General features: G+C 49.9%; 1 protein-coding gene across 4 annotated transcripts in view; it reads left to right on the top strand.

Moving 5' to 3' along the window:
* The window catches only part of LOC123746526 (dual specificity tyrosine-phosphorylation-regulated kinase mbk-2), a 205,957-nt gene that overhangs the window by 132,650 nt on the left and 48,529 nt on the right, over positions 1-24,778 (top strand). For all 4 annotated transcript variants that reach the window (XM_069318312.1, XM_069318309.1, XM_069318311.1 and 1 more), the window contains one exon: positions 9,601-11,324. In XM_069318312.1, the coding sequence (XP_069174413.1) occupies positions 9,621-11,324 (1,704 nt within the window). In that variant the 5' untranslated portion in view covers positions 9,601-9,620. The remainder of the gene's footprint in view (positions 1-9,600; positions 11,325-24,778) is intronic.

Below are 24,778 nucleotides of genomic sequence, written 5' to 3'. Positions count from 1 at the left end.
TGCTTCTCGCCGACGCCTGGGATCGAACCCGGAACCACAGGATCACGCGTCCAGTGTGCTGTCCACTCAGCCACCGGCTCCCCTGGTGAGAAGGGGCTTTTGTTCAGGCAAATCGATGCACAATTTCAAAGCTGGACTTAGGAGCTGGAGCTCGACCCTGTGGAGTCTGTAAGACAGTATACACACACTGGCTTGCTATATACAAGCATGTTGTTGTTGTTGTTTAAAGATTCGCTACCAGGAAGAAAAAGTTGCAAGTAGCACGGGCTATGGTGAGCCCGTGTGATATATATAAACAAGCAAGCAAGCACTTGGTAATAGCAATGAGATTTGCAGTGTAATCACAGCAAGGTCAGTGATGGGACCGGTCAGCCTTGAGGTGAGAGGGGGGTGGGGGTGCTGTGTGGGGTGTGGTGTGGGCGTGTGGGGTGGGGGGGAGGGGAATTATGGGGTGGGGGTGGGAGCGGTGGCACTAATTATCACCTTGATATGTATACACCTGTTACCTGCGCCCATTGTCATTTGTCGGAACAATTATGGAAAACTTCAAGAAACATGGAGGAACATCCAGAACATTCTACACAAGATATTAGATTTAGATCTAAGACGCCATAAAGTTACAGATAAGGGGGAGAGAGATAGAGATAGACATAGATATTCACACACACATGAGACAGACAGACGGGGCAGCAGCCTAGCAAGCAAGGGATAACCGGACTTTTATTTACACACACCAAAAACAACACCAGCACTGACCTTGTCTTTTTTTCCTTCACCGCCTCCTTCAAGACTTGGCGGCCGTGATGGGTGTGGGGTGCTTCACCCCAGACACCCGCTGGCACCAAGGCAAAAACCAAACTAGAGTACTTGTGGGAAACAACACCCTGGCTAGCGTGCCTCCAGCCCACCATAAACTGCCAGCTGAGACGCTTGCTATCTCTAGGAGAAGTCTAAGAGAACGTCGCCACTCCTCTGTAAAGTCGCCACACACACACACCTCTGCTATAGCCTGTCGATGGTGTCTGACGCTGGTGGAGGAATAATCATGCCGTGGTAGACTAGTAGACTAGTAGACTAGTAGACTAGTAGACTAGTTATTGTATATCATCTTCGACAGGGATGACAGATTAGTGGGGAGCGCGCCCGGTGAATATCCCATGTTGGATTTGTAAAGAGATATATATACAGCCCTTAGCATTCAAGAGAGAACTGGATAAGCACCTCCATGGGATACCTGATCAATCAGGCTGTGATTCGTATGTTAGGGTGAGAGCAGCCGCGTCCAACAGCCTGGTTGACCAGTTCGGCAACGAGGAGGCCTGGTCGAGGACCGGGCCGCGGGATGCTAAGCCCCGGAAGCACTTCAAGGTAACCTCAAGGTAAGGTTTAGGTAACCTCTTTCCCCCTCTGGAAGGGGTCAGGCAGTTGAGTGGACAGCGTTTCGGATTCGTAGTCGTGAGGTTCCGGGTTCGATCCCCGGCGGAGGCGGAAATAAAAATGACAGTTTCTTTCACCCCTGATGTCCCTGTTATCTAGAATAAAATAGGTACCTGGGTGTTAGACAGCTGCTACGGACTGCTTCCTGGGTGTATGTAAGAAAAAGTCGGCCTGGTCGAGGACCGGGCCGCGGGGACGCTAAGCCCCGAAATCATCTCAAGATATCCTCTTGTGGTCAAGGTGTAGTTTCCTGTGTTTTAAAAGGCCTCTACAAAGCTCACAAGATTACCATATCAGTCATAAGCTATAAGCCAGCCTTTAAAGTTCAAACTTTTACCAACTTGAAGCTAACAATAGTTTTTTGACGATATAAATCACTTTATATCACTGACATCCTGCCTCTCTCTCACGCCAGAGTCAAGTGCGGGGAGGGTAGAGAGGTTGGGCATGTGGGGGCATCAGCTGCCTGGCGCTACACAGTGGTCTTACTAAACTGTTGTTGGTTGTTTTAGATTCAGCTATTGGGAAGAAAACGTTTCAAGTAGCACGGGCTATGGTGAGCCCGTAGTGGACTTGCCTGGCACAGGAGCGGGGCAAGTAGCACGGGCTATGGTGAGCCCGTAGTGGACTTACCTGGCACAGGAGCGGGGCTGTGGCTTACCAGGTCGTGTGGCCCTCTTGTCCGTGGCACTTATACTTACAAGCTCCTTATACTTGGCCACAATTGAATGTTTTCCTTCGAAAATGGGAAAGCAATTAATCTTAGGAACGCAAGTCTCATTCCTAAGTCTCAGCCTTTTAAATGGTTTACAAAGTTACTAGTTACAAAAGAGTTACAAAATGGCCGGCGCCTTGTCTTAAAACAACGTATCATGAATTATTTTACAGAAGTCAGTAATTTAGAGAAGTTCAAGTCTTCATTTCAAATGGTATTCTTCCCTCCCCCCCCCCCTACACAGGACCCCCTACGAGACCAACTCGTTCCATGGACGACATCTCCCGTCACGCAGGGTGCAGTCGCACCTCCACAGATCTCCAGTATCAGCTCTTGATACTGGTAATGGCTCAAAAGGGCCACCACTTACGGGCTATTCATGCCCGTGCCACCTTTTGGGTGGCTTAATCTTCATCAATCAATCAAGCAACTCGTTCCAATTAAACAACGATATCTATGCCAGTAAAGACTCTACAGCAGGGGGGGGGGGGGTCCGGAACCATTTGGGCGTCAACTCTGTCGAGGCGAAAGTTGTACCGGAGCTGCGGACTGCTCCTGCGCGGCCGGCCATTACAGTGTTATGCCGAGGTGCAACACCACATTAATTACCGCCTTTGTGTGGAGTGTGGCAGTGTCTAAAGTTAGACGGTGTGACTTGTGGTGCCTGGGGGGGGAGGTGGAGGTAATTGTCAGTAGCAGCTGCTGTTCCCAGGGGGGCCAAGTCCTTCCCTTGGCCCCCCGGAGGCTGGGGAGGTGGCAGGACTCACCCTGGAGGCTGGGGAGGTGACAGGACTCCCCCCTGGAGGCTGGGGAAGTGGCAGAACACACACGTAAGAGTCCCCATATACATCTCCAGATCGCGCGCACACACATTAAGTCAAGGCACCAATTTTAGAACAAAGCTGTGTTGAGTTTTGCCCTCGAGTGGTTCTGAAGGCCCGAGCAGTACAAGGCTACCTTCAGCACCCAAGTAAACAAGAGTGGAAGATCAGGGGCCAGATTCACGAAGCAGTTACGCAAGCACTTACGAACCTGTACATCTTTTCTCAATTTTTGGCGGGTTTGTTTACAATTATTAAACAGTTAATGAGCTCCGAAGCACCAGGAGGCTGTTTATAACAATAACAACAGTTGATTGGCAAGTTTTTATGCTTGTAAACTGTTTAATAAATGTAACCAAAGTCGTCAAAGTTTGAGGAAAGATGTACACGTTCGTAAATACTTGCGTAACCGCTTCGTGAATCCGGGTCCAGGACTGCTAGAAATGGTCCTTAAGTTTCAAAACGTCATGAAAAATGTTAATTGAAAAAATCCTCTCCTAACCTTTCCGAGTAAGCCGGAGGACTCAAACAGAAAACGGGACAGTACGTCGCTTTCGTGAGCCGATTTCATTTCAAATTTCGTCTATTTTTGGCCATAGCGCGCGTACGAGCGAAAAGCGACGTTATTTTTAAAGAGGACAGGTTGAAGAAGATGATATCCACACCTCCCGACAACACGATATCAACACGAACATTGCAGGTTTGGGAGGATAAAGTGACGCCATGCCCCATGATATCAGTCCGTCTCCAGACTCACAGATTACTTTATAAACAAATATAAATGGGCAGTAGCACAAGCGCTTAGTGTAGTGTGGAGGAGAAATGTGGCGACAATTGTTGTGGACATTGTGCAACTAGTCAACCCAAATTTTGTGAAAGTGGTGTTAATTAGGGGTTAAATTTGGTGTGGTTTTTGAGAGTGAGCATTATACGAGGAGCGAGTATAATGCCACACACTGAGCCACGTACACACTTCCAAAGAGCCAGAGCTCAACCCCCCGCAAGCACAATTAAGGGAGTACTTCCTGAGTTATGTTTTTCTCACCGTGAGAGAAGGTGAGTGACGCAGAAGGTGAGTGACGAAGGTGAGTGACGCCCTCACACTTCCTCAATATGACTTAGTGCTCACCCTCCAGGAGGGCCACGCCCACACCGCCCTCTGCCAACTTCAGCCATCACTTCATTAACTGATTCTGTTTAGGGTCCTGTGGTAGGTTAGGATAAGGGCCCTTTAGTACGACAGTGTCTTGATGTTGGGGACGCTGGCGAGAACGGCCTGTACTGTGTACTGCGTTATATTTTAATTAAACGCAGAAATCACAATAGCGTGATGTATCAAATGGGCAAAAACCTGAGTCCGATGCTCTCGGACGCAGGTTCGAATCCTCGTCACGGCCCTTGTGGATTTGTTTATTTGAATTAACTTCACCACAAGCTTAGCAATAATATTTGTTGTTCAGTTATTACACACATACACACGTATCACATAATTGTGTGCAGGGACAGGAAGTCAGTGTGTATTCATACTCGTTAGGCTTATATAGATGTCTACTGCATGCATTTCTTTAACACATTTCCTCCTCTCCGTTCTCTCTCTCTCACTCACTCACTCTCCCTCCCTCCCCCTCCCCCTCACTCTCCCCCTCACTCTCCCCCTCACTCACTCACTTGGCATAATTCGCTTAAATAGGCAATTTAAAATTACCCAGTTTGTAGCGAGATCTAGAACGAAGGTCTTCACTAAATGTTGTGGTTAATGTAGTGACGTGGCCCCCCCAAGGTGGTCAGCTCTCTCTCTCTCTCTCTATCCTATCTATCTATCTCTATCTATCTCTATCTATCTATCTATATCTCTCTCTCTCGCCAACACCAGCCGTTATCACCCACAAGCGCTCACATGAACGGTTTTCCACTCATAAACCTCAATTACATTCATTGTTAAATGATATTAAATGATACGTTATCAGTTCATCTGCTGATGTGGCTGACGTTCTGTCTCCCACTGGCTGTAGTGGATATGTGGGCCTGCGGGCCGCTCCAAGCAACAGCCTGGTGGACCAAACTCTCACAAGTCAGGGGAGTAGAAGAACTTCCAGAACCCCATCAACCAGGTATCAAACAGGCTTGTGCTGTTGCAGCGAACAACCAATTAGCGAGTAATACGTCATCCGTATTGTTGCACTTCTCTGGTATTGTTTTCTTCAAACCACCTGTTGAAAAGGTCGGTTTAGTGCATGTAAACATATAACAAAATTTTGTTCAAGTATTGTTTTAACTTTATATGATTCGAAATAGGTACTTGAAGCCTGTTTAGTGAAAGTAATGACCTTGTTTTGTTATTTGTGCATTACAGTTCTTGAAGGTCAGGTTGGTGGTACATTCTCAACCAGTGTTGGGGTGGGTGAGGCCCACCACCAGTGTTGGGGTGGGTGAGGGCCACCACCACCAGTGTTGGGGTGGGTGAGGCCCACCACCACCAGTGTTGGGGTGGGTGAGGCCCACCACCAGTGTTGGGGTGGGTGAGGTTCACCACCAGTGTTGGGGTGGGTGAGGGCCACCACCACCAGTGTTGGGGTGGGTGAGGGCCACCACCACCAGTGTTGGGGTGGGTGAGGCCCACCACCAGTGTTGGGGTGGGTGAGGCCCTCCACCAGTGTTGGGGTGGGTGAGGTTCACCACCAGTGTTGGGGTGGGTGAGGGCCACCACCAGTGTTGGGGTGGGTGAGGGCCACCACCACCAGTGTTGGGGTGGGTGAGGCCCTCCACCAGTGTTGGGGTGGGTGAGGCCCACCACCAGTGTTGGGGTGGGTGAGGCCCACCACCAGTGTTGGGGTGGGTGAGGGCCACCACCACCAGTGTTGGGGTGGGTGAGGCCCACCACCAGTGTTGGGGTGGGTGAGGCCCACCACCACCAGTGTTGGGGTGGGTGAGGTCCACCACCAGTGTTGGGGTGGGTGAGGCCCACCACCAGTGTTGTGGTGGAGGCCGGGCTTGAGAAGTAGAATAACTCCCAGAACCCCATCAACCAGATACTCATCTAGTTGTGCTTGCGAGGGTTGAGCTTTGGCTCTTTGGTCCCGCCTCTCAACTCTGTGTGAATGGATCTGAACACAAATGTTACAAGTGAAATAAAACATAGATGTTCATTTTCAGTTTTAAATTACCAATAAGTGTCTTTCTTCTTTTACAGGTGAGCTTGGAACAGGTTGGGCATGTGTAGAGGGGCAGGCCAAGTGCCACCTTACTGGCACTGGTATAGTGGCATAGGAGATCTGGGAAGAGCCATGTTCCTGGCATAAGTGAGTAGGTCTATTGTTTTACTTATTGACAGCTCTCACCCTCTTCTGTCTGTGGTGGGTATGACTGGACATGATCGCTACATGCGAGATACTGAGGTGAGACAAGGTGGACAAGGGCAGCCTCTTTCACCTGAGAGAAAGTAGAAGAGGACACAGGTGGAAGCTGGAAACGCAATTGAGTCGAGGAAATGTATGGAAATACTTGTACTTGTACGGGAACCGGTCGGCCGAGCGGACAGCACGCTGGACTTGTGATCCTGTGGTCCTGGGTTCGATCCCGGGCGCCGGCGAGAAACAATGGGCAGAGTTTCTTTCACCCTATGCCCCTGTTACCTAGCAGTAAAATAGGTACCTGGGTGTTAGTCAGCTGTCATGGACTGCTTCCTGGGGGTGGAGGCCTGGTCGAGGACCGGGCCGCGGGGACACTAAAGCCCCGAAATCATCTCAAGATAACCTCAAGGTAAGGTACCCTGTATGAGTGGTCACGGTGTGGAATATTCTGATATCACTAGTTATGGAAGCCACCTCCATCTACACCTAGACCAGGAGACAGGTTCACGAAGCAGTTACGCAAGCACTTACGAACCTGTACATCTTTTCTCAATCTTTGGCGGCTGTGTTTACAATTATTAAACAGTTAATGAGCTCCGAAGCACCAGGAGGCTGTTTATAACAATAACAACAGTTGACTGGCAAGTTTTCATGCTTGTAAACTGTTTAATAAATGTAACCAAAGCCGTCAAAGATTGAGGAAAGACGTACACGTTCGTAAGCGCTTGCGTAACTGCTTCGTGAATCTGGCCCCAGATTCCACAAAGATTTTTAACGTCAAAAACTTAACTTGAAACGCAATGGGTAGAACATAACTAATAGGCGGGGCATGAGGAGCTAGACCTCACTTTTCCGTAGGCGCAGTTAGGCTATACTACCTGGACCATTCCTGGGGAAGGTTTCAAGAGTTCTTCTACTCCCCGAGCCCGGCCTGAGGCCAGGCTGCTAAAGATGTTCAAGATTGGGAGGTTCTTCTCGTACAGACACCTGCCATAGGTAACTATATATATATATATATATCCTTCTCCGAGGCTGTGGGTCCCTACACTTACACCAGAGGTGGTATCCCGTTTAGGTTTATATATATAGCCTCGGGGAATTAACCTCGGCTACCATCATCTTTTGTCCGGTCGTGATGGTCGAGTGGTTAAGGGGTCCTGTACACCAGTTGCAGAGTGTCCCTGGCAGTATGGGTTCGAGTCACTTCTGGGGTGTGAGTTTTCAGTTTATATATATATATATATATATATATATATATATATATATATATATATATATATATATATATATATATATATATATATATATATATATATGTCGTACCTAGTAGCCAGAACGCACTTTTCAGCCTACTATGCAAGGCCCGATTTGCCTAATAAGCCAAGTTTTCATGAATTAATGTTTTTTCGACTACCTAACCTACCTAACCTAACCTAACTTTTTCGGCTACCTAACCTAACCTAACCTATAAAGATAGGTTAGGTTAGGTTAGGTAGGGTTGGTTAGGTTCGGTCATATATCTACGTTAATTTTAACTACAATAAAAAAATTGACCTCTTACATAATGAAATGGGTAACTTTTATCATTGCATAAGAAATAAAATAGAAAAAATGTATTAATTCAGGAAAACTTGGCTTATTAGGCAAATCGGGCCTTGCATAGTAGGCTGAGAAGTGCATTCTGGCTACTAGGTACGACATATATATATATATATATATATATATATATATATATATATATATATATATATATATATATATATATATATATATATATATATATATATATATATATAATATCTTTCTCCCTCCTCCTCCTCCCTTTGAGTGACAGCTGTCATAACTTGGTGTTTACCAACACGTCAAGAGTCACGCGCTCGTTAAGTCAGTTTAACGACCTAATTACCCCAATTTTGTGTTGTTAATTGCTCAATGACACAATCAGCGCCTCGGAGGGTGCGGGCTGACGACTCCCAGGATGGCTGTGGAAGAACTCGTACTGCGTCGCATTATCGGTGCTTTGCCACCTTATAAATGGTTGCCTTGTTCGTCCTGGGGAAATTATAGGTTAAAAACTGGTGAAATGTCAATGAAATTGATTTCGAGGCATTTGAGGAGACTCGAACCTGCGTTCTGGGGGTTCCCGGACACCTGATTTTACCATACTTTATTTCTCCAAGCCTAGGGTTAAAATTTGGTAAGTAAAAATGGTTTATTAATGTTATCCTGTATGCTTTTTTTACCTGTAATTTCCCGTTATGTTCATCTTTATTATTTATGTATTTTGTTATTATTTGGTATATTTATAATGTCTTTATTTTCCGTACGCTGGGAGGAGTCTTTTTTTTGTTTTGCAATTTAGTTTTTTTTTGTTTATTTGTGCGTTAAGTCTAAGCGGAGGCGGCTAGACCTGTTAGTACATCCCCTTCTACCCCTAAGTCACCCCTGTCCCCACCATGTAGAGTGGTTCACCCCTGCACCCCCTCCTAGACCATGTAGAGTTACACAACCCCCTCCCTTACCTTGAGGTTACCTTGAGGTGCTTCCGGGGCTTGGCGACCCCGCGGCCCGGTCGTCGACCAGGCCTCCTGGTTGCCTGGACTGATCAACCCAGGCTGTTGGACGCGGCTGCTCGCAGCCTGACGTATGAATCACAGCCTAACTACTGACTATAGTAGAGTTAGGTAATCCGTAGAGTATTATATATTCCATAGAGTTACATAGAGTAGGTAATCCCTGGCTACATAGACCTATTAAATCCCCCCCTCCCTCCCCCTCCTCCCCCCTGACCACATAGACCTGAACTATCCTCCCCCCCTCCATAAGTCTGGTCGACTACCCCCTCCCCCCCTCCTTAAGTCTGGTCGACTACCCCCTCCCCCCCTCCATAAGTCTGGTCGACTACCCCCTCCCCCCCTCCATAAGTCTGGTCGACTACCCCCTCCCCCCCTCCATAAGTCTGGTCGACTACCCCCTCCCACCGCCCGCAGGTCTGGTCGACTACCCCCTCCCACCGCCCGCAGGTCTGGTCGACTACCCCCTCCCACCCTCCATAAGTCTGGTCGACTACCCCCTCCCACCCTCCATAAGTCTGGTCGACTACCCCCTCCCACCGCCCGCAGGTCTGGTCGACTACCCCCTCCCACCGTCCGCAGGTCTGGTCGACTACCCCCTCCCACCGTCCGCAGGTCTGGTCGACCGCCCATTTGACTGCTAGCATTCCCTGCTTTATTTGGTTCTGTTGCTTTAGTTTGGTGTTTTGTCTTCCCCCGAGCAGGGTGGCGGTCGAGGACCAGCATGACGCTCAAGACCTGGCTCTCCGGCACCTACGGCGCCTCCCACAAGAACACTAAGACCACCGTCGACATCTTGGCCTCCCACGAGGTGCCCAACCAGTCCGTCCTCGGCCTCTCCAAGGGTCTCAGTTCCCTCCAAAATGGCGACGTGACACTCCGCCGGGCGCTTAAGAATCCGTTTTCTACGCTGACGAACGCGGGAAGCCGCGAATGGCGCGTCAGGAGCGTCGAAGACGTCGTTGACGCCGAAGGAGGAGATTACGGGTTTTTGGAGTATTACTCCCTTAGGAGGACGACGTCGCGGGACACGGCGCTGACCGACCCGAGACCGAGTCTCACCTACGGCACCTGGAGCCGCCTCAACGGCAGCTGGGGGAGGTGGGCGGACGCCAGTCCGGCGCAGTTCTACCCGGGCACCTTCACCCGCGGCGACAAGAACGACCGTAAACACGGCAGTGTGGACCACAGACCTCGTAATTACCACATGGACGACCCCTGGAGACCCGACGACATGCGCACCTCCACTCCTCTCTCCACCATGTCGTCCCTCCACGACCTGCCTGCGCCTCCCACCGCGCAACAGTCACAACAGACGGGTAACTCCGCAGAAACGACGAGACGAGGGATAGTCAAACGCAACTCGCTGCTGTGGCGGCTGCGGCCGGATAGGTGGAGAGGGACGGATGGCTCGCTACGTCGCGTCCGCAGCCGGGACGACGGGCTGGACTTGAGCCGCAGCCGTCGGAAAAGTGACCTGGGGGCGTCTCAGCCGGATCTGCTGACGTCACACAGAGCTCCCGGTGAACCGGTTCGGTGTGACGTGGTGTGCCCGGCGCCGTTCTCTATACTGCCGCCCACGACGCGTCGTGCCGCGCACAGCGAGACGCTGCCTCGTCGCTCGCGCCACGCTAGTAAAGAGAACTGCACGAGTACTTTACTGGCACGTGGGCGGCGCTGGCTGCACGGCGCCAGCCTGGGGCGTGCCGACTGTATCATGGACCGGGAGGAGTCCGAGCTGGTAGTCCGCCCGGAGACTATGTTGCCGCATAGTCTCTCCTCAGTGGCCAACATGACCAACATGGCCTGTGTAAATAATTATAAGAACGCTCTGAATGGTCCTTCAGTGGGCGGGCCGCCCATGTTTGGCAGTTTGGGGCGGGAGGCGGGCGAGGGCGACCTATGGCGGCGAGGACGAGCTCGCTCGAGGCGGCCTCGAACTTTTTACCTTTTGGAGGACTACCTCTCGCCAGTGAGGAGCACAGGCGTGGCTCCCGCCGGGGTGGTCCTCGACGAGTACGTGGGTCACGGGCCTCGTCTCGTGTTCCGCGAGGTGTCCAACGACACCCCCCAGCGGCCCCTGCCCCCCACCCCAGAGTGGGACACCCCCTCCCTCTCCCCGCCCTCGAGTATCATGAATGGCCACCACCCCACGCCCCTCCAGTACCACGCCTCGCATGCCGCCGGACATGGCGTCTACGTCGACGCCGTTATCCCTTCTCCGGAGAAGAGTTGCGGTTCGAGCCTCTATTCTCCGGTATTCTCCCCGCGGGACTCTGGCTACCCGCGGTTTATCACCCCGGAATTGGCCCTTCCGGAACGGGCGCCCCCGCCCGTGTCGGGTCTGCCCCCGCCCACACACGCCCACACTCGCAACTGCCGCAGTCTGGAGTATGAGGGCTGCCGCAGGACCTCTCACACTCACAAGGTAGGCCGCCCCCAACCGGTTCAGTTCTGGGTTGTGGCATGTTACTGGTGGTGGGATTGGTGGTGGGATTGGTGGTGTTTTAAGTACAACATATTTGCTTTATTTGATATTTAGAGACGTCTTGAAGGAGTAACTTACAGCAACACCTGGAGACATCTCGAAGGACGTGACAGGACATGGCTATCTTACCTAACAAGTTGCTAAAATTCGTGAATTTGAAATTTGACTTGTGGTAAACCGTTACACATAATTTTGTGTAGGTTTCTTATATAATTATGTGCTCTCCATATATATATATAATATATAAATGGTTGACTATCAAGTTCCTATATTAATAAAACAGTTGTAGTTTATTATAGTCATCCAAGAACAGTTTCCATTTTCTCTTAATGTCGTGCTCATGTTCTGTTGGGCACGTCACTGCAGGTATAACTGAATCAAACGGACTTTAGTCCCACTGACGGGAGACATCTCCCGTCACGCAGGGTGCAGTCGCACCTCCACAGATCTCCAGTATCAGCTCTTGATACTGGAAATGACTCAAAAGGGCCACCACTTACGGGCTATTTATGCCCGTGCCACCTTTTGGATGTCTTAATCTTCATCAATCAATCAATCAATCTTTAGTTCGACGGAGCTTGCGAGCCTCTTCCTGGCATCTCACCCCGAGCCTGAGGACGGTCACACACACGCGTAAATAACAGTAAGATTACCCCCCCGAACAACCTAGCCACTTGGGCTGGACGGTAGAGCGACGGTCTCGCTTCATGCAGGTCGGCGTTCAATCCCCGACCGTCCACAAGTGGGTGGGTACCATTCTTTTCCCCCCGTCCCATCCCAAATCCTTGTCCTGAAGGTCAGTGCTTCACCCACGTACTACAAGCACAAATGATCGCCAAGAGAATTATATGTGTTGAATGCGAACCACAGAATGCGTCTGTGGGGTCGACCGCTGTATGGAATGGACTTAGTCTGAGGACGGATGTTGTACAGAGCCAGATGTACAATTTGCCAATGGGCAAAGTTTCTTTTACCCTGAATGCCCCTGTTACCTAGCAGTAAATAGGAACCTGGGAGTTAGTCAGCTGTCACGGGCTGCTTCCTGGGGTGTGTGTGTGTGTGTGGAAAAAAAGGTAGTTAGTAAACAATTGATTGACAGTTGAGAGGCGGGCCGAAAGAGCAAAGCTCAACCCCCGCAAACACAACTAGGTGAATACACACACACACACACACACACACACACACACACACACACATGGTGCATGTAGTCTATACCACTCTTATAGTTTAGTGGAACCGCCTTATTTTGGGAAATGTGAGGCGAGGTCTAAAGAAGCTTGAAAAAAAATGGTTACCATACTGTAGGTTGTTACAGACTTGTGTTCAACTCGACGTCTAACTTAAATTAGCAATTTTGACCAAAACTCGCTCGTCTGTATATAAAGGTAATTTGACGTTTGGGTCGTTGATAATGGCCCGGGGTCGGCCCGGGGCGGCCCGGGGCGTCCCGGGGCGTCCCGAAACCTCGTCATACTTTATTTTGAGACGTGAGGGTTGTCACTTTGTCACGACAGCCCGTCCATGGACAGCCCTCCAAACTAAGACCCAAAGGCCATTCCATCCACTCGCCAACCCCCCCCCCCCCCCCCCGCTGTTTATGAATGAGAAACGGTTTACACACGACACAGGAGGGAGCCGGTCGGCCGAGCGGACAGCACACTGGACTTGTAATCTTGTGGTCCTGGGTTCGGTCCCAGGCGCCGGCAAGAAACAATGGGCAAAAGTTTTTCATCCTATGCCCCTGTTACCTAGCAGTAAAAATAGGTACCTGGGTGTTAGTCAGCTGTCACGGGCTGCTTCCTGGGGGTGGAGGCCTGGTCGAGGACCGGGCCGCGGGGACACTGAAGCCCCGAAATCATCTCAAGATAACCTCAAGATAACGACTCACAACTGATGACGTTCGAACACTTCCGGAACAAGTGCTTCACTGACAACGCTGTAAATGCTTCGCCCACGTACTACAAATACAAATAATCGCCAACAGAACCTAAACACCTAACCTAACCTATGCCTATATATGCACAATACGCAAATATATTATAATTATTTATATTTAAGAAAATTCCTGTTTTGAATTAACAGCATGTAAAAATTTATGAATGCGTCTGTGGGGTCGACCACTGGATGGAATGAACTTGAGGACGGGTTGAATCGTCAGAACTTTGACTACGGATCTAACCTACCGAAGCCGATGTTCAGGAGGTCCATCAACCGTCAATATTGCGGTGTTTTTAATATTCCTAAACCACCACAATTTGGTCGTTACTTAGACAATGTAGTGGGTTCATTAGGAGAGGGTAGTTGGTCACTGTTGAGGATGGGGTCAAGGGAGTGACCTCTGACCTGTGCTGTATAGAGGTCATGCCTCACACTACTGGTACCAGTTTTTTTTTTTTTTTTTTTTTTTTTTGTACTTGGGCTCATGGTTTCGTGTTGGGCCTAAGGCCTATCATTCCTGTGAAGGGTTAAGACCACCACTTTTACGGGTTGACAGATGTTAATCTTCTTGTTTGAGGAGCTGTTCACTTGAGACAGTTAAGCAAGTCCCAGCTGTGTCTGGGTACAAGTGACAGGATGAACAACCCAGCGGGTTTTCTTCCTATTGGGGAGTGTTGTACATGCTGCTATGGCGGTGTGTCCACTCACAGGATGAGTGGCGCTGCCCAATACTGTCACTATGGCGGTGTGTCCACTCACAGGATGAGTGGCGCTGCCCAATACTGTCACTATGGCGGTGTGTCCACTCACAGGATGAGTGGCGCTGCCCAATACTGTCACTATGGCGGTGTGTCCACTCACAGGATGAGTGGCGCTGCCCAATACTGTCACTATGGCGGTGTGTCCACTCACAGGATGAGTGGCGCTGCCCAATACTTTCACTATGGCGGTGTGTCCACTCACAGGATGAGTGACGCTGCCCAATACTGTCACTATGGCGGTGTGTCCACTCACAAGATGAGTGGCGCTGCCCAATACTGTCACTATGGTGGTGTGTCCACTCACAGGATGAGTGGCGCTGCCCAATACTGTCACTATGGCGGTGTGTCCACTCACAGGATGAGTGACGCTGCCCAATACTGTCACTATGGCGGTGTGTCCACTCACAGGATGAGTGACGCTGCCCAATACTGTCACTATGGCGGTGTGTCCACTAACAGGATGAGTGACGCTGCCCAATACTGTCACTATGGCGGTGTGTCCACTCACAAGATGAGTGGCGCTGCCCAATACTGTCACTATGGCGGTGTGTCCACTCACAGTATGAGTGGCGCTGCCCAATACTGTCACTATGGCGGTGTGTCCACTCACAGAAAGAGTGACGCTGCCCAATACTGTCACTATGGCGGTGTGTCCACTCACAGGACGAGTGGTGCTGCCCAATACTGTCACTATGGCGGTGTGTCCACTCACAGGATGAGTGGCGCTGCCCAATACTGTCACTATGGCGGTGTGTCCACTCACAGGATGAGTGGCGCTGCCCAATACTGTTACTATGGCGGTGTGTCCACTCACAGGATGTGTGGCGCTGCCCAATACTGTCACTATGGCGGTGTGTCCACTCACAGGATGAGTGACGCTGCCCAATACTGTCACTATGGCGGTGTGTCCACTCACAGGATGAGTGACGCTGCCCAATACTGTTACTATGGCGGTGTGGCCACTCACAGGATGAGTGGCGCTGCCCAATACTGTTACTATGGCGGTGTGTCCACTCACAGGATGAGTGGCGCTGCCCAATACTGTCACTATGGCGGTGTGTCCACTCACAGGATGAGTGGCGCTGCCCAATACTGTTACTATGGCGGTGTGTCCACTCACAGGATGAGTGGCGCTGCCCAATACTGTTACTATGGCGGTGTGTCCACTCACAGGATGAGTGGCGCTGCCCAATACTGTCACTATGGCGGTGTGTCCACTCACAGGATGAGTGACGCTGCCCAATACTGTCACTATGGCGGTGTGTCCACTCACAGGCTGAGTGACGCTGCCCAATACTGTCACTATGGCGGTGTGTCCACTCACAGGATGAGTGGCGCTGCCCAATACTGTCACTATGGCGGTGTGTCCACTCACAGGCTGAGTGACGCTGCCCAATACTGTCACTATGGCGGTGTGTCCACTCACAGGATGAGTGACGCTGCCCAATACTGTCACTATGGCGGTGTGTCCACTCACAGGATGAGTGGCGCTGCCCAATACTGTCACTATGGCGGTGTGTCCACTCACAGGATGAGTGACGCTGCCCAATAAACTCGCCCCTCGGGGCAAAATTAAAAAAAAAAAAAGTCCCTGCTGACCAGTAAGTATACTATAGGCCCGGATATAGCCCAGGACAAATATATCCCTCGCTGTATATGCACAGACAAGCGGATATACATCTCTAGATGTTCATATTCCTGTATTTTACCTCCTTTCCTGACGATATATATAAGCTGCACCCGCCTCGTTGGCTGAGAAAACTCCCTGATTGGTTCCCTCGCAGTAGCAGAGTTTCCATTGGCTGACATAGGAGCTACCTGTCAAGCGTGGAGGCTTCCGGCTGCACCATTTATTGTGATATTCTGGTGTCAATTTGTCCGTTTCTGGGGTAGTCGGTCACTCCGCGGTAAAGGTGATAGGTCGAAGAGGCTTTAAATTAGCCTCGTACAACAGGTATTTCTGGAGTGGCTGGACTAATGGAGTCAAGTCTTGGATATGGTAACAGCGGAGTTGGTGTTGTGTCGTACTAACTGTTGGTTCTGGCTGCTCGCACGGCGACGTTGGCTTCTCAGGGAGGTGTTGAAATGTGTCTTATTAATATGTTAATGATGCATATTGTATTGAAGAGGTGTGGAATTATATATATATATATATATATATATATATATATATATATATATATATATATATATATATATATATATATATATATATGTCGTACCTAGTAGCCAGAACTCACTTTTTGGCCTACTATTCAAGGCCCGATTTGCCTAATAAGCCAAGTTTTCCTTAATTAATATATTTTTTCTATTTTTTTTCTTATGAAATGATAAAGCTACCCATTTCATTATGTATGAGGTCAATTTTATTTTATTGGAGTTAAAATTAACGTAGATATATGACCGAACCTAACCAACCCTACCTAACCTAACCTAACCTATCTTTATAGGTTAGGTTTGGTTAGGTAGCCGAAAAAGTTAGGTTAGGTGAGGTTAGGTAGGTTAGGTAGTCGAAAAACAATTAATTCATGAAAACTTGGCTTATTAGGCAAATCGGGCCTTGCATAGTAGGCTGAGAAGTGCGTTCTGGCTACTTGGTACGACATATATATATATATTTATATATATATATATATATATATATATATATATATATATATATATTATATATATATATATATATATATATATATATATATATATATATATATATATATATATATATATATATATATTAGGACTATAACTGACCTAAAGACCCGGTCATTAGGTCAGTTATTGTCTTTAAACGAAAGTATTGTAGCGAGGTCAGTTATCGTCTGTCCTGTCAAGTTCCCGCCAACTGTGTGTTCCTCTCTCTTCCCCTCTCCCTTCCCCTCTCCCTCTCTTCCCCCCCCCCCTCCCCCCACTGCATTCCTCTCGTCAGTTCTCCAATCATTTGGGCTCGGGAGTCGAAGTGAGGTTGGCCGGGGTTGACGGCTGTAGAGTGACGTCAGCAGCGAGAGCCAATCAATGTGAGTGTTGGTCAGCTTGTGTGTGTTGGACGGTCAGCCAGTGGCAGGCCGCTGGCCCCAGCTGGGGTAGTGCCCAACCTTGTACAGCTGCACATATCGGGGCCCTGTAACCCCTCCTTGGTATCGAATATCCGTGTAGGGTGAGTGTGTGGGCGGGGAGTACTGGGTGGCGGCGGATGGCAACCTGTGAGGGGTTCCTATGGCAACGGTAGTGAGGCGGCGGCACCTGTGGCACCTGGCGCCAGTGTCCGCGACGCCTGTATCACGCCTGCACGTGCACCTCTCTCACACACACACATGTGCGCTCCGGCCCTCGCACCAGCGGAAGCTTCACTTATCCTCTAGTTTCACTCCCGACCTCCGTAGCGCCTGGCCCGGGGAGTGGGAATGTTGTGTGTGGTGTGTGTAGTGTCCGTCGGTGGGGTGCTACCATTGGGGTGCTGAGTAGGCGACTTTAACCCCACCGAGGCCCAACCACTACGGTCTATGGTCAAACAACACTACTTGTGTAAGTCTTCGCGGCCCCGCGACCACACTATATGATGTAACAGCACCTGTGTTGATCCTTCGCGGCCCCACGACCACACTATATGATGTAACAGCACCTGTGTTGATCTTCGCGGCCCTACGACCACACATCTCGCCTAACACCTGTGTCGAGCCCCGCGCGACGTGCCCCACAATGGCAGGTGTGGCGGCATGTGTGTTGATGCTGCCCCTGGAGGCCTCCCGCTTGACCCGGGGGGCGGCGCGCCCGGCAGCGTGTGGAGCAGTGGTGAGCTAGGGGGGCCACAGAGACCTGCTAGTGCCCCATATGGAGGGTGCCAGGGTGCTCGTGGCCCCATTCTACCACACTTACCCATGGGGACTGCCTAGGAACCGACGGGTAAGTTAGTTCTTCATGGTCTCCTTAGGGAAGACTGGTGGCATAGATGCCTCTTGTACCATTCTTGGATGTAATTGTGTTTCGCTCCTTTGATATCGTAGGCCTTCTGCCCCCTTCGGTAATAATGGGAAGGGGGGGACGTTTGACAAGCCGCCGGCTTCATGATATCATTGAGGCCACTATTGAGACTGTGACCCTCGGGTAAATTCAGGTAAAGTAAAAAATTATGCCTTCAACATTTCGCTACACAAGAGGATTCTGCGCTCAGGACTGATGCGCATGTAGCCGCTCTTCTTGTGGGGCCCCCACATGGCTTCTGGGTCCCACATGGCTTCTGGGCCCACATGGCTTCTGGGCCCACATGGCTTCTGGGCCCACATGGCTTCTGGGTCCCACATGGCTTCTGGGCCCTCATGCCGTGTGGGTCCACATGCCACTTCTCTGTCCATTATTCTATATTCACAATTATGCTAATATCCTTTGGTCAATAATAATCTTGGAAGAATAATATCCTTGAGGTAATAATATCCTTAGGACTGTAAGATTCAAGTGACTATAATATTCTTGGGACCATAATACCTTTCCAGCGTAAGAGCTGGAACATAAGTTCATTAAACATCATATTATTGACCAGACCACACACTAGAAATTGAAGGGACGACGACGTTTCGGTCCGTCCTGGAGCATTCTCAAGTCGTAAGTCACAATCGACTTGAGAATGGTCCAGGACGGACCGAAACGTCGTCGTCCCTTCAATTTCTAGTGTGTGGTCTGGTCAACATACTTCAGCCACGTTATTGTGACTCATCGCCATCATATTATTGTCTGTGGCGTGTTGAAAGGCCTGATTTACATCAGTTTGGCTGTTGGCTGTAACCTGTTTGTTGTCTACTTAAGAAAATCCTAGTGTCATCTGCAAAGGAGGATACAGTACTATATGCAGGCGATGAGTCACAATAACGTGGCTAAAGTAAGTCGACCAGACCCCACATTAGAAGGTGAAGGGACGACGCCGTTTCGGTCCGTCCTGGACCATTCTCAAGGGTCAGGACGGACCGAAACGTCGTCGACCCCTCATCTTTTGGTGTGTGATTTGGTCATCATTTAAGGCTATATCATAGTGGTTCAGCAGTTATGTGGAATTGAACCGCCCTGTCTTCAACCCGTGTTATCCAGGACTATGTGGATGCCGTGGTGAGGTGTTTCGTGATCTTGCTTCTTAGCAGTCTTCCCTAAGATTATGATGTGTGATGCTGGTGCTGTTGGTCTATAATGTTTTGCCTCTGCTTTACTTCCTCCTTTGTCAAGTGGTGTTATCTCGGATGTTTGAAGTATGTCAGGTATGACGCCGGTGTCTAGGCTCAGTCTCCAAGTGATGTTAAGGGCCTGCGATAGTGGTCTTTTGCATATCTTGATGAATATGGAAGTCCAAGAATGGAGACTTTTTTGTGATATTCAGAGCAGCATTTCCCCCCCCCGGGTTCATGTTGGCGTCAGTCGGGAAAGAGGGCATGACTTATGGCGAACAAATGACATTACTCCATATGTATCATGATGCTTTTGATTCAATTTTAGTCACGAAATATCTATCCAGATATTGTTCTTATCGCCGTGCATCTTTGTGTGGCGATAAGAACCAGCTATGTGCAAATGTAGCTGTGTTGCAGCCTGTTCTGTACTAAGCCTACTGCCCTTTACACAAGCTCTCCCCCACTTTCCAAGCAACAGCCTGGTGGACCAAGCTCTTACAAGTCAAGCCTGGCCTCGGGCTGGGCTTGGGGAGTAGAAGAACTCCCAGAACCCCATCAACCAGGTATCAACCAGGTAACCATGTTTCCCAGCTCTGTCCCTCCAAGTAGAGGACCTCGTACCCAGATACAAGCCCCACAATGTCGTCGCCTCCTGGGCTGTGACAAAGCCTAACTAATGAATGACTGTGTGGGAGGAGTCGCGCCTGTGGGACACATGTTGCCTCAGGTATTCACACAAGCCGTCATGGCTACAACCACACACATGACACATACACCGAGAGCTGTACCCCTGCTCCTCGGTGTATGTAACTGGGAGTAAACTTTAGTCTTGAATTATGTTCAGGACTCGAGTAAGCTCCTGGTTGGTCAGCTACAGTGGCGGCTTTAATATTCCTTCAGAGTAGTGATTTTCACCCGGTACCGCAGCAGAGGAGACTGCTAAACAAACTTGAGAGGCAGGCTGGAGTAAGCGGAAAGGCCTTAACATGGGTGAGGAACTACCTAACAGGCATGAGCCAGAGAGTAACGGTAAGGGGCGAGAAGTGGGACTGGCGAACAGTAACGAGTGGAGTACCTCAAGGATCGGTGCTGGGATCAGTTCTATTTCTAATATACGTAAACGACATGTTTACAGGAGTAGAGACCTACATGTCGATGTTCGCGGATGATGCGAAATTTATAAGATGAATTTTGACAGATGAGGATTGTAGGATACTCAGAGGAATTGAACAAGTTGCAGAGATGGTCAGGGAAACGGCTACTAGAATTCAACACGAGCAAGTGTAGTTATGGAAATGGGACTAGGTAACAGGAGACCAAAGGGTCAGTTCACATTCAAGGGAAACTGCCTACCTGTGACGATTCATGAAAAAGACCTGGGAGTGGACGTAACACCTAATCTATCTCCTGAGGCACATATAAATAGGATAACGACAGCAGCGTACTCTACACTGGCGAAAGTTAGAACATCATTCAGAAACCTAAGTGAGGAGGCATTTAGGGCGCTTTACACTGCGTACGTGAGACCAGTCTTAGAGTATGCAGCCCCATCATGGAGCCCCCACCTAAATAAACACATTAGGACACTAGGGGGAAAAAATCTTAAAAAAATTTAAAAAAAAATTTTTTAAACTTTTTAAATGGAAAAAATAAAAAACTTTGCGACGAGGCGGGATCCAAAAGCTAATGCTCGATCCTTCAGGCACAAATAGGTGGGCGCGCGCACACACATACGGGCGCTGGTGGCTGAGTGGACAGCACGCTGGATACGTAGTCCAGTGGCACGGGTTCGATTCCCGACGCCGGCGGAAAAAGATGGACAGTTTCTTTCACCCTGATGCCTCTGTTACCTAGCAGTAAATAGGTACCAGGGAGTGAGACAGCTGCCACGGGCTGCTTCCTGGTGTGTGTGTGTGTGTGTGTGTGTGTGTGTGTGTGTGTGTGTGTGTGTGTGTGTGTGTGTAGAGAGAGAGAGAGAGAGAAAAAAAAATAGTAGTTAGTATCAGTTGATTGATTGACAGTTGAGAGACGGGCCGAAAGATGAGAGCTCAACCCCCGCAAGCACAACTAGTTGAGTACAGTCACTGCCTCAGTCACTAACACATCACCCACAATGCACCTCACTCTACCACATCACACTCGGCTTCCCTCACCCTCGTTTCATCATTACCATCACATCAGAGTGTGGCGAAATTAGTTGTTGCCAGGCCAAAAGTGGTTATTATCTCAGGGGTGGAGGTCAACTAGGGGGGTGGACGAGTTGCCGGCTGTGGGGGGGTGACACAGCCAGAGAGAGAGAGAGAGAGAGAGCCAGAGAGAGAATGGAAAAGGCCTTTCACCAACAGGACAACTGCACAGGAAAGCATTTGAAGCCTATAGACTGCTCACTATCCTACCTTCCCAACAATCTTGCTCCCATACAGACACACCTTACCCATCCCATGCCCCATGCCCCACCCTCTTACCTATCCTCTCTGCCCCTCATGATGTAACGAGATCTAAAGACAAGATCTGTACCCCCCCCCACTCCCCATCCCCTGAATCTCAAAGTTCCTTCCTGCATCCCATCTCCCCCTGCTCCCCCTTCCCATTCCCCATTAGCCTCCCCTTGCAACACCCCCATTGAAATGGTCCTCACCGAGAGAACAACATACCAGTGGTACGGTCGTAATGGGTGAGAGTAAATAGGTTGTGAGCTTCCAAGTAGATGGGATTACCAATAAGGTAAGTGAACTTGGGGAAAGATCACAAGGCAAGCCAGGTATAATAGCAGTCACAGGCTAGCGTGTACTAAGGACTCGGATAATGTGTGTACTAACGTGTGACTGGAATATGTGATTTGGTGCACAAGACATACGTTAGTTAGCTCGATCCGTTGTCTCTGGGAGAGGCCAATCAGCGATCGGCGTTTAATCTTAGTGGGGTTGCTATAGGCTTGTATGTGGTGATGTGGATCGTGACGCCTTAAGTACGTCATCGATGCTGCGTCGATCGTCGAGATTGACGTAACCGGAATCTCTCCCTGTGATACTCAAGGCAAAATACTGCCATTAGCACTTTTCCAAGATGGCCGATGCCTGGTACGTGGCTTCTAGCAATGGAATTGTTCTTCTCTAGCCATGACCTCATTGAACAAACACACGACTCTTGTGTTTGCTCAATGAGCAAATTGGTCTCATTCTCATCAATGAGACCCAATTGGTCTCATTCTCATCACCGAATGAGACCAATTGGTCTCTCCTTAGAGACCAAACAAGCATGACGTTAGTTCAGTAATAAGAGTTGAGAGACTTTGTTCAGTGTGAGTGCAGGAGGGTTGCTTCTCAACTGCACATGCTGTGTTGCCTTGAAGTCTTGAGACTCTTGTGAGTCTTTGGAGAGTCTTGAGAGAGACTATGTTGACCAGACTACACACTAGAAGGTGAAGGGACGACGACGACGACGACGTTTCGGTCCGTCCTGGACTATTCTCAAGTCGCTTGTGAGAATGGTCCATGGTTCTCACAATCGACTTGAGAATGGTCCAGGACGGACCGAAACGCCGTCGTCGTCCCTACACCTTCTAGTGTGTGGTCTGGTCAGCATTCTTCAGCCACGTTATTGTGACTCATCGCCTGCAGCCTCTGTGTCTGTCTTGTGGGACTCTTGTGAGACTCTTGAGAGACTCTTGAGACTCTGTGTCTGTCTTAAAGTCAGCTGTGAGAAACTGAGAGATCCTGCTCTCACAGGTTCTTGTGCCTAGGTAGCAAACAGTTGGAAAACATGCGGCGACAAGAAACTGAAACAGGACGGATTGAAGGAACTATGGCAAACCACTAGAACCATCGAGGATCGAACCCCGACCTGCACGAAGTGAGGTCGTCGCTGAACCGACCAATACAAGTGGCAAGCACATCAGTGTTGAATTACTCGTCGAAGTGGCCGTGACTGTATCTCTCGGTAGATAGAAATAATTTAGTTATCAGCTGGATAACATTACAAATGGTCTTGGATACATTGGATAAATGTATTCAAGATTATCATAAAGTAAGACTTGGATATCGTGTATGGAGACGATAAGGGAGTTGGTCAGCTTTAAGTTGTCGAGTCTTATGGAAGCTGGTGCATAAAATTATCAGTAGTGCTAATACGTCGTATTTTGAGTGTACTGGTCGATACCGTAAATAAATGCGATGTATTAGATGCAGGGACGAGGTTATATTCAGCCACCACCGAGGTATGCGAACAGCCTCGTCCAACAGCCTGGTTGATCAGTCCAGTAACCAGGAGGCCTGGTCGACGACCGGGCCGCGGGGACGCTAAGCCCCGGAAGCACCTGATGGTAACCTCAAGGTAAGGTATCCCCGTTCTCTATATGTGTTACAACGTCCGAAATACAATGTGCTAACCTAACCATAAACGCAGCAACCCAAGCCACCCACCTAACCTAACTAAACAATGCACAGAAAACGAGGATTATAACGCAGTAGAGTGAGACTAACGTCACATCAGTTGAGAGGAGGGCCAAAACGTCTCCACTGACGTGTTAAGAACTGACGTCTAATGGTGGCCGTCGGCGACGTCTTGTAGAGCTGGAAAAAGTTTCTATAAAAAGGGAAGGATCAACCAGGCTGTGGTGGGTATGTGGGCCTGCGGGCCGCTCCCAGCAACAGCCTGGTGGACCAAACTCTCACAAGTCAAGCCTGGCCTCGGGCCGGGCTTGGGCAGTAGAACAACTCCCAGAACCCCATCAACCAGGTATATGTGGGCCTGCGGGCCGCTCCAAGCACCAGCCTGGTGGACCAAACTCTCACAAGTCAAGCCTGGCCTCGGGCCGGGCTTGGGGAGTAGAACAACTCCCAGAACCCCATCAACCAGGTATATGTGGGCCTGCGGGCCGCTCCAAGCACCAGCCTGGTGGACCAAACTCTCACAAGTCAAGCCTGGCCTCGGGTCGGGCTTGGGCAGTAGAACAACTCCCAGAACCCCATCAACCAGGTATATGTGGGCCTGCGGGCCGCTCCAAGCACCAGCCTGGTGGACCAAACTCTCACAAGTCAAGCCTGGCCTCGGGTCGGGCTTGGGCAGTAGAACAACTCCCAGAACCCCATCAACCAGGTATATGTGGGCCTGCGGGCCGCTCCAAGCACCAGCCTGGTGGACCAAACTCTCACAAGTCAAGCCTGGCCTCGGGTCGGGCTTGGGCAGTAGAACAACTCCCAGAACCCCATCAACCAGGTATATGTGGGCCTGCGGGCCGCTCCAAGCACCAGCCTGGTGGACCAAACTCTCACAAGTCAAGCCTGGCCTCGGGCCGGGCTTGGGCAGTAGAACAACTCCCAGAACCCCATCAACCAGGTATATGTGGGCCTGCGGGCCGCTCCAAGCACCAGCCTGGTGGACCAAACTCTCACAAGTCAAGCCTGGCCTCGGGTCGGGCTTGGGCAGTAGAACAACTCCCAGAACCCCATCAACCAGGTATATGTGGGCCTGCGGGCCGCTCCAAGCACCAGCCTGGTGGACCAAACTCTCACAAGTCAAGCCTGGCCTCGGGCCGGGCTTGGGC

The sequence above is a fragment of the Procambarus clarkii genome, chromosome 90 (genome assembly GCF_040958095.1).
Source record: "Procambarus clarkii isolate CNS0578487 chromosome 90, FALCON_Pclarkii_2.0, whole genome shotgun sequence".
Lineage (NCBI taxonomy): Eukaryota > Metazoa > Arthropoda > Malacostraca > Decapoda > Cambaridae > Procambarus > Procambarus clarkii.
The sequence above is the reverse complement of the archived record's forward strand: the minus strand, read 5'-3'. Positions and strand labels throughout refer to the sequence as shown.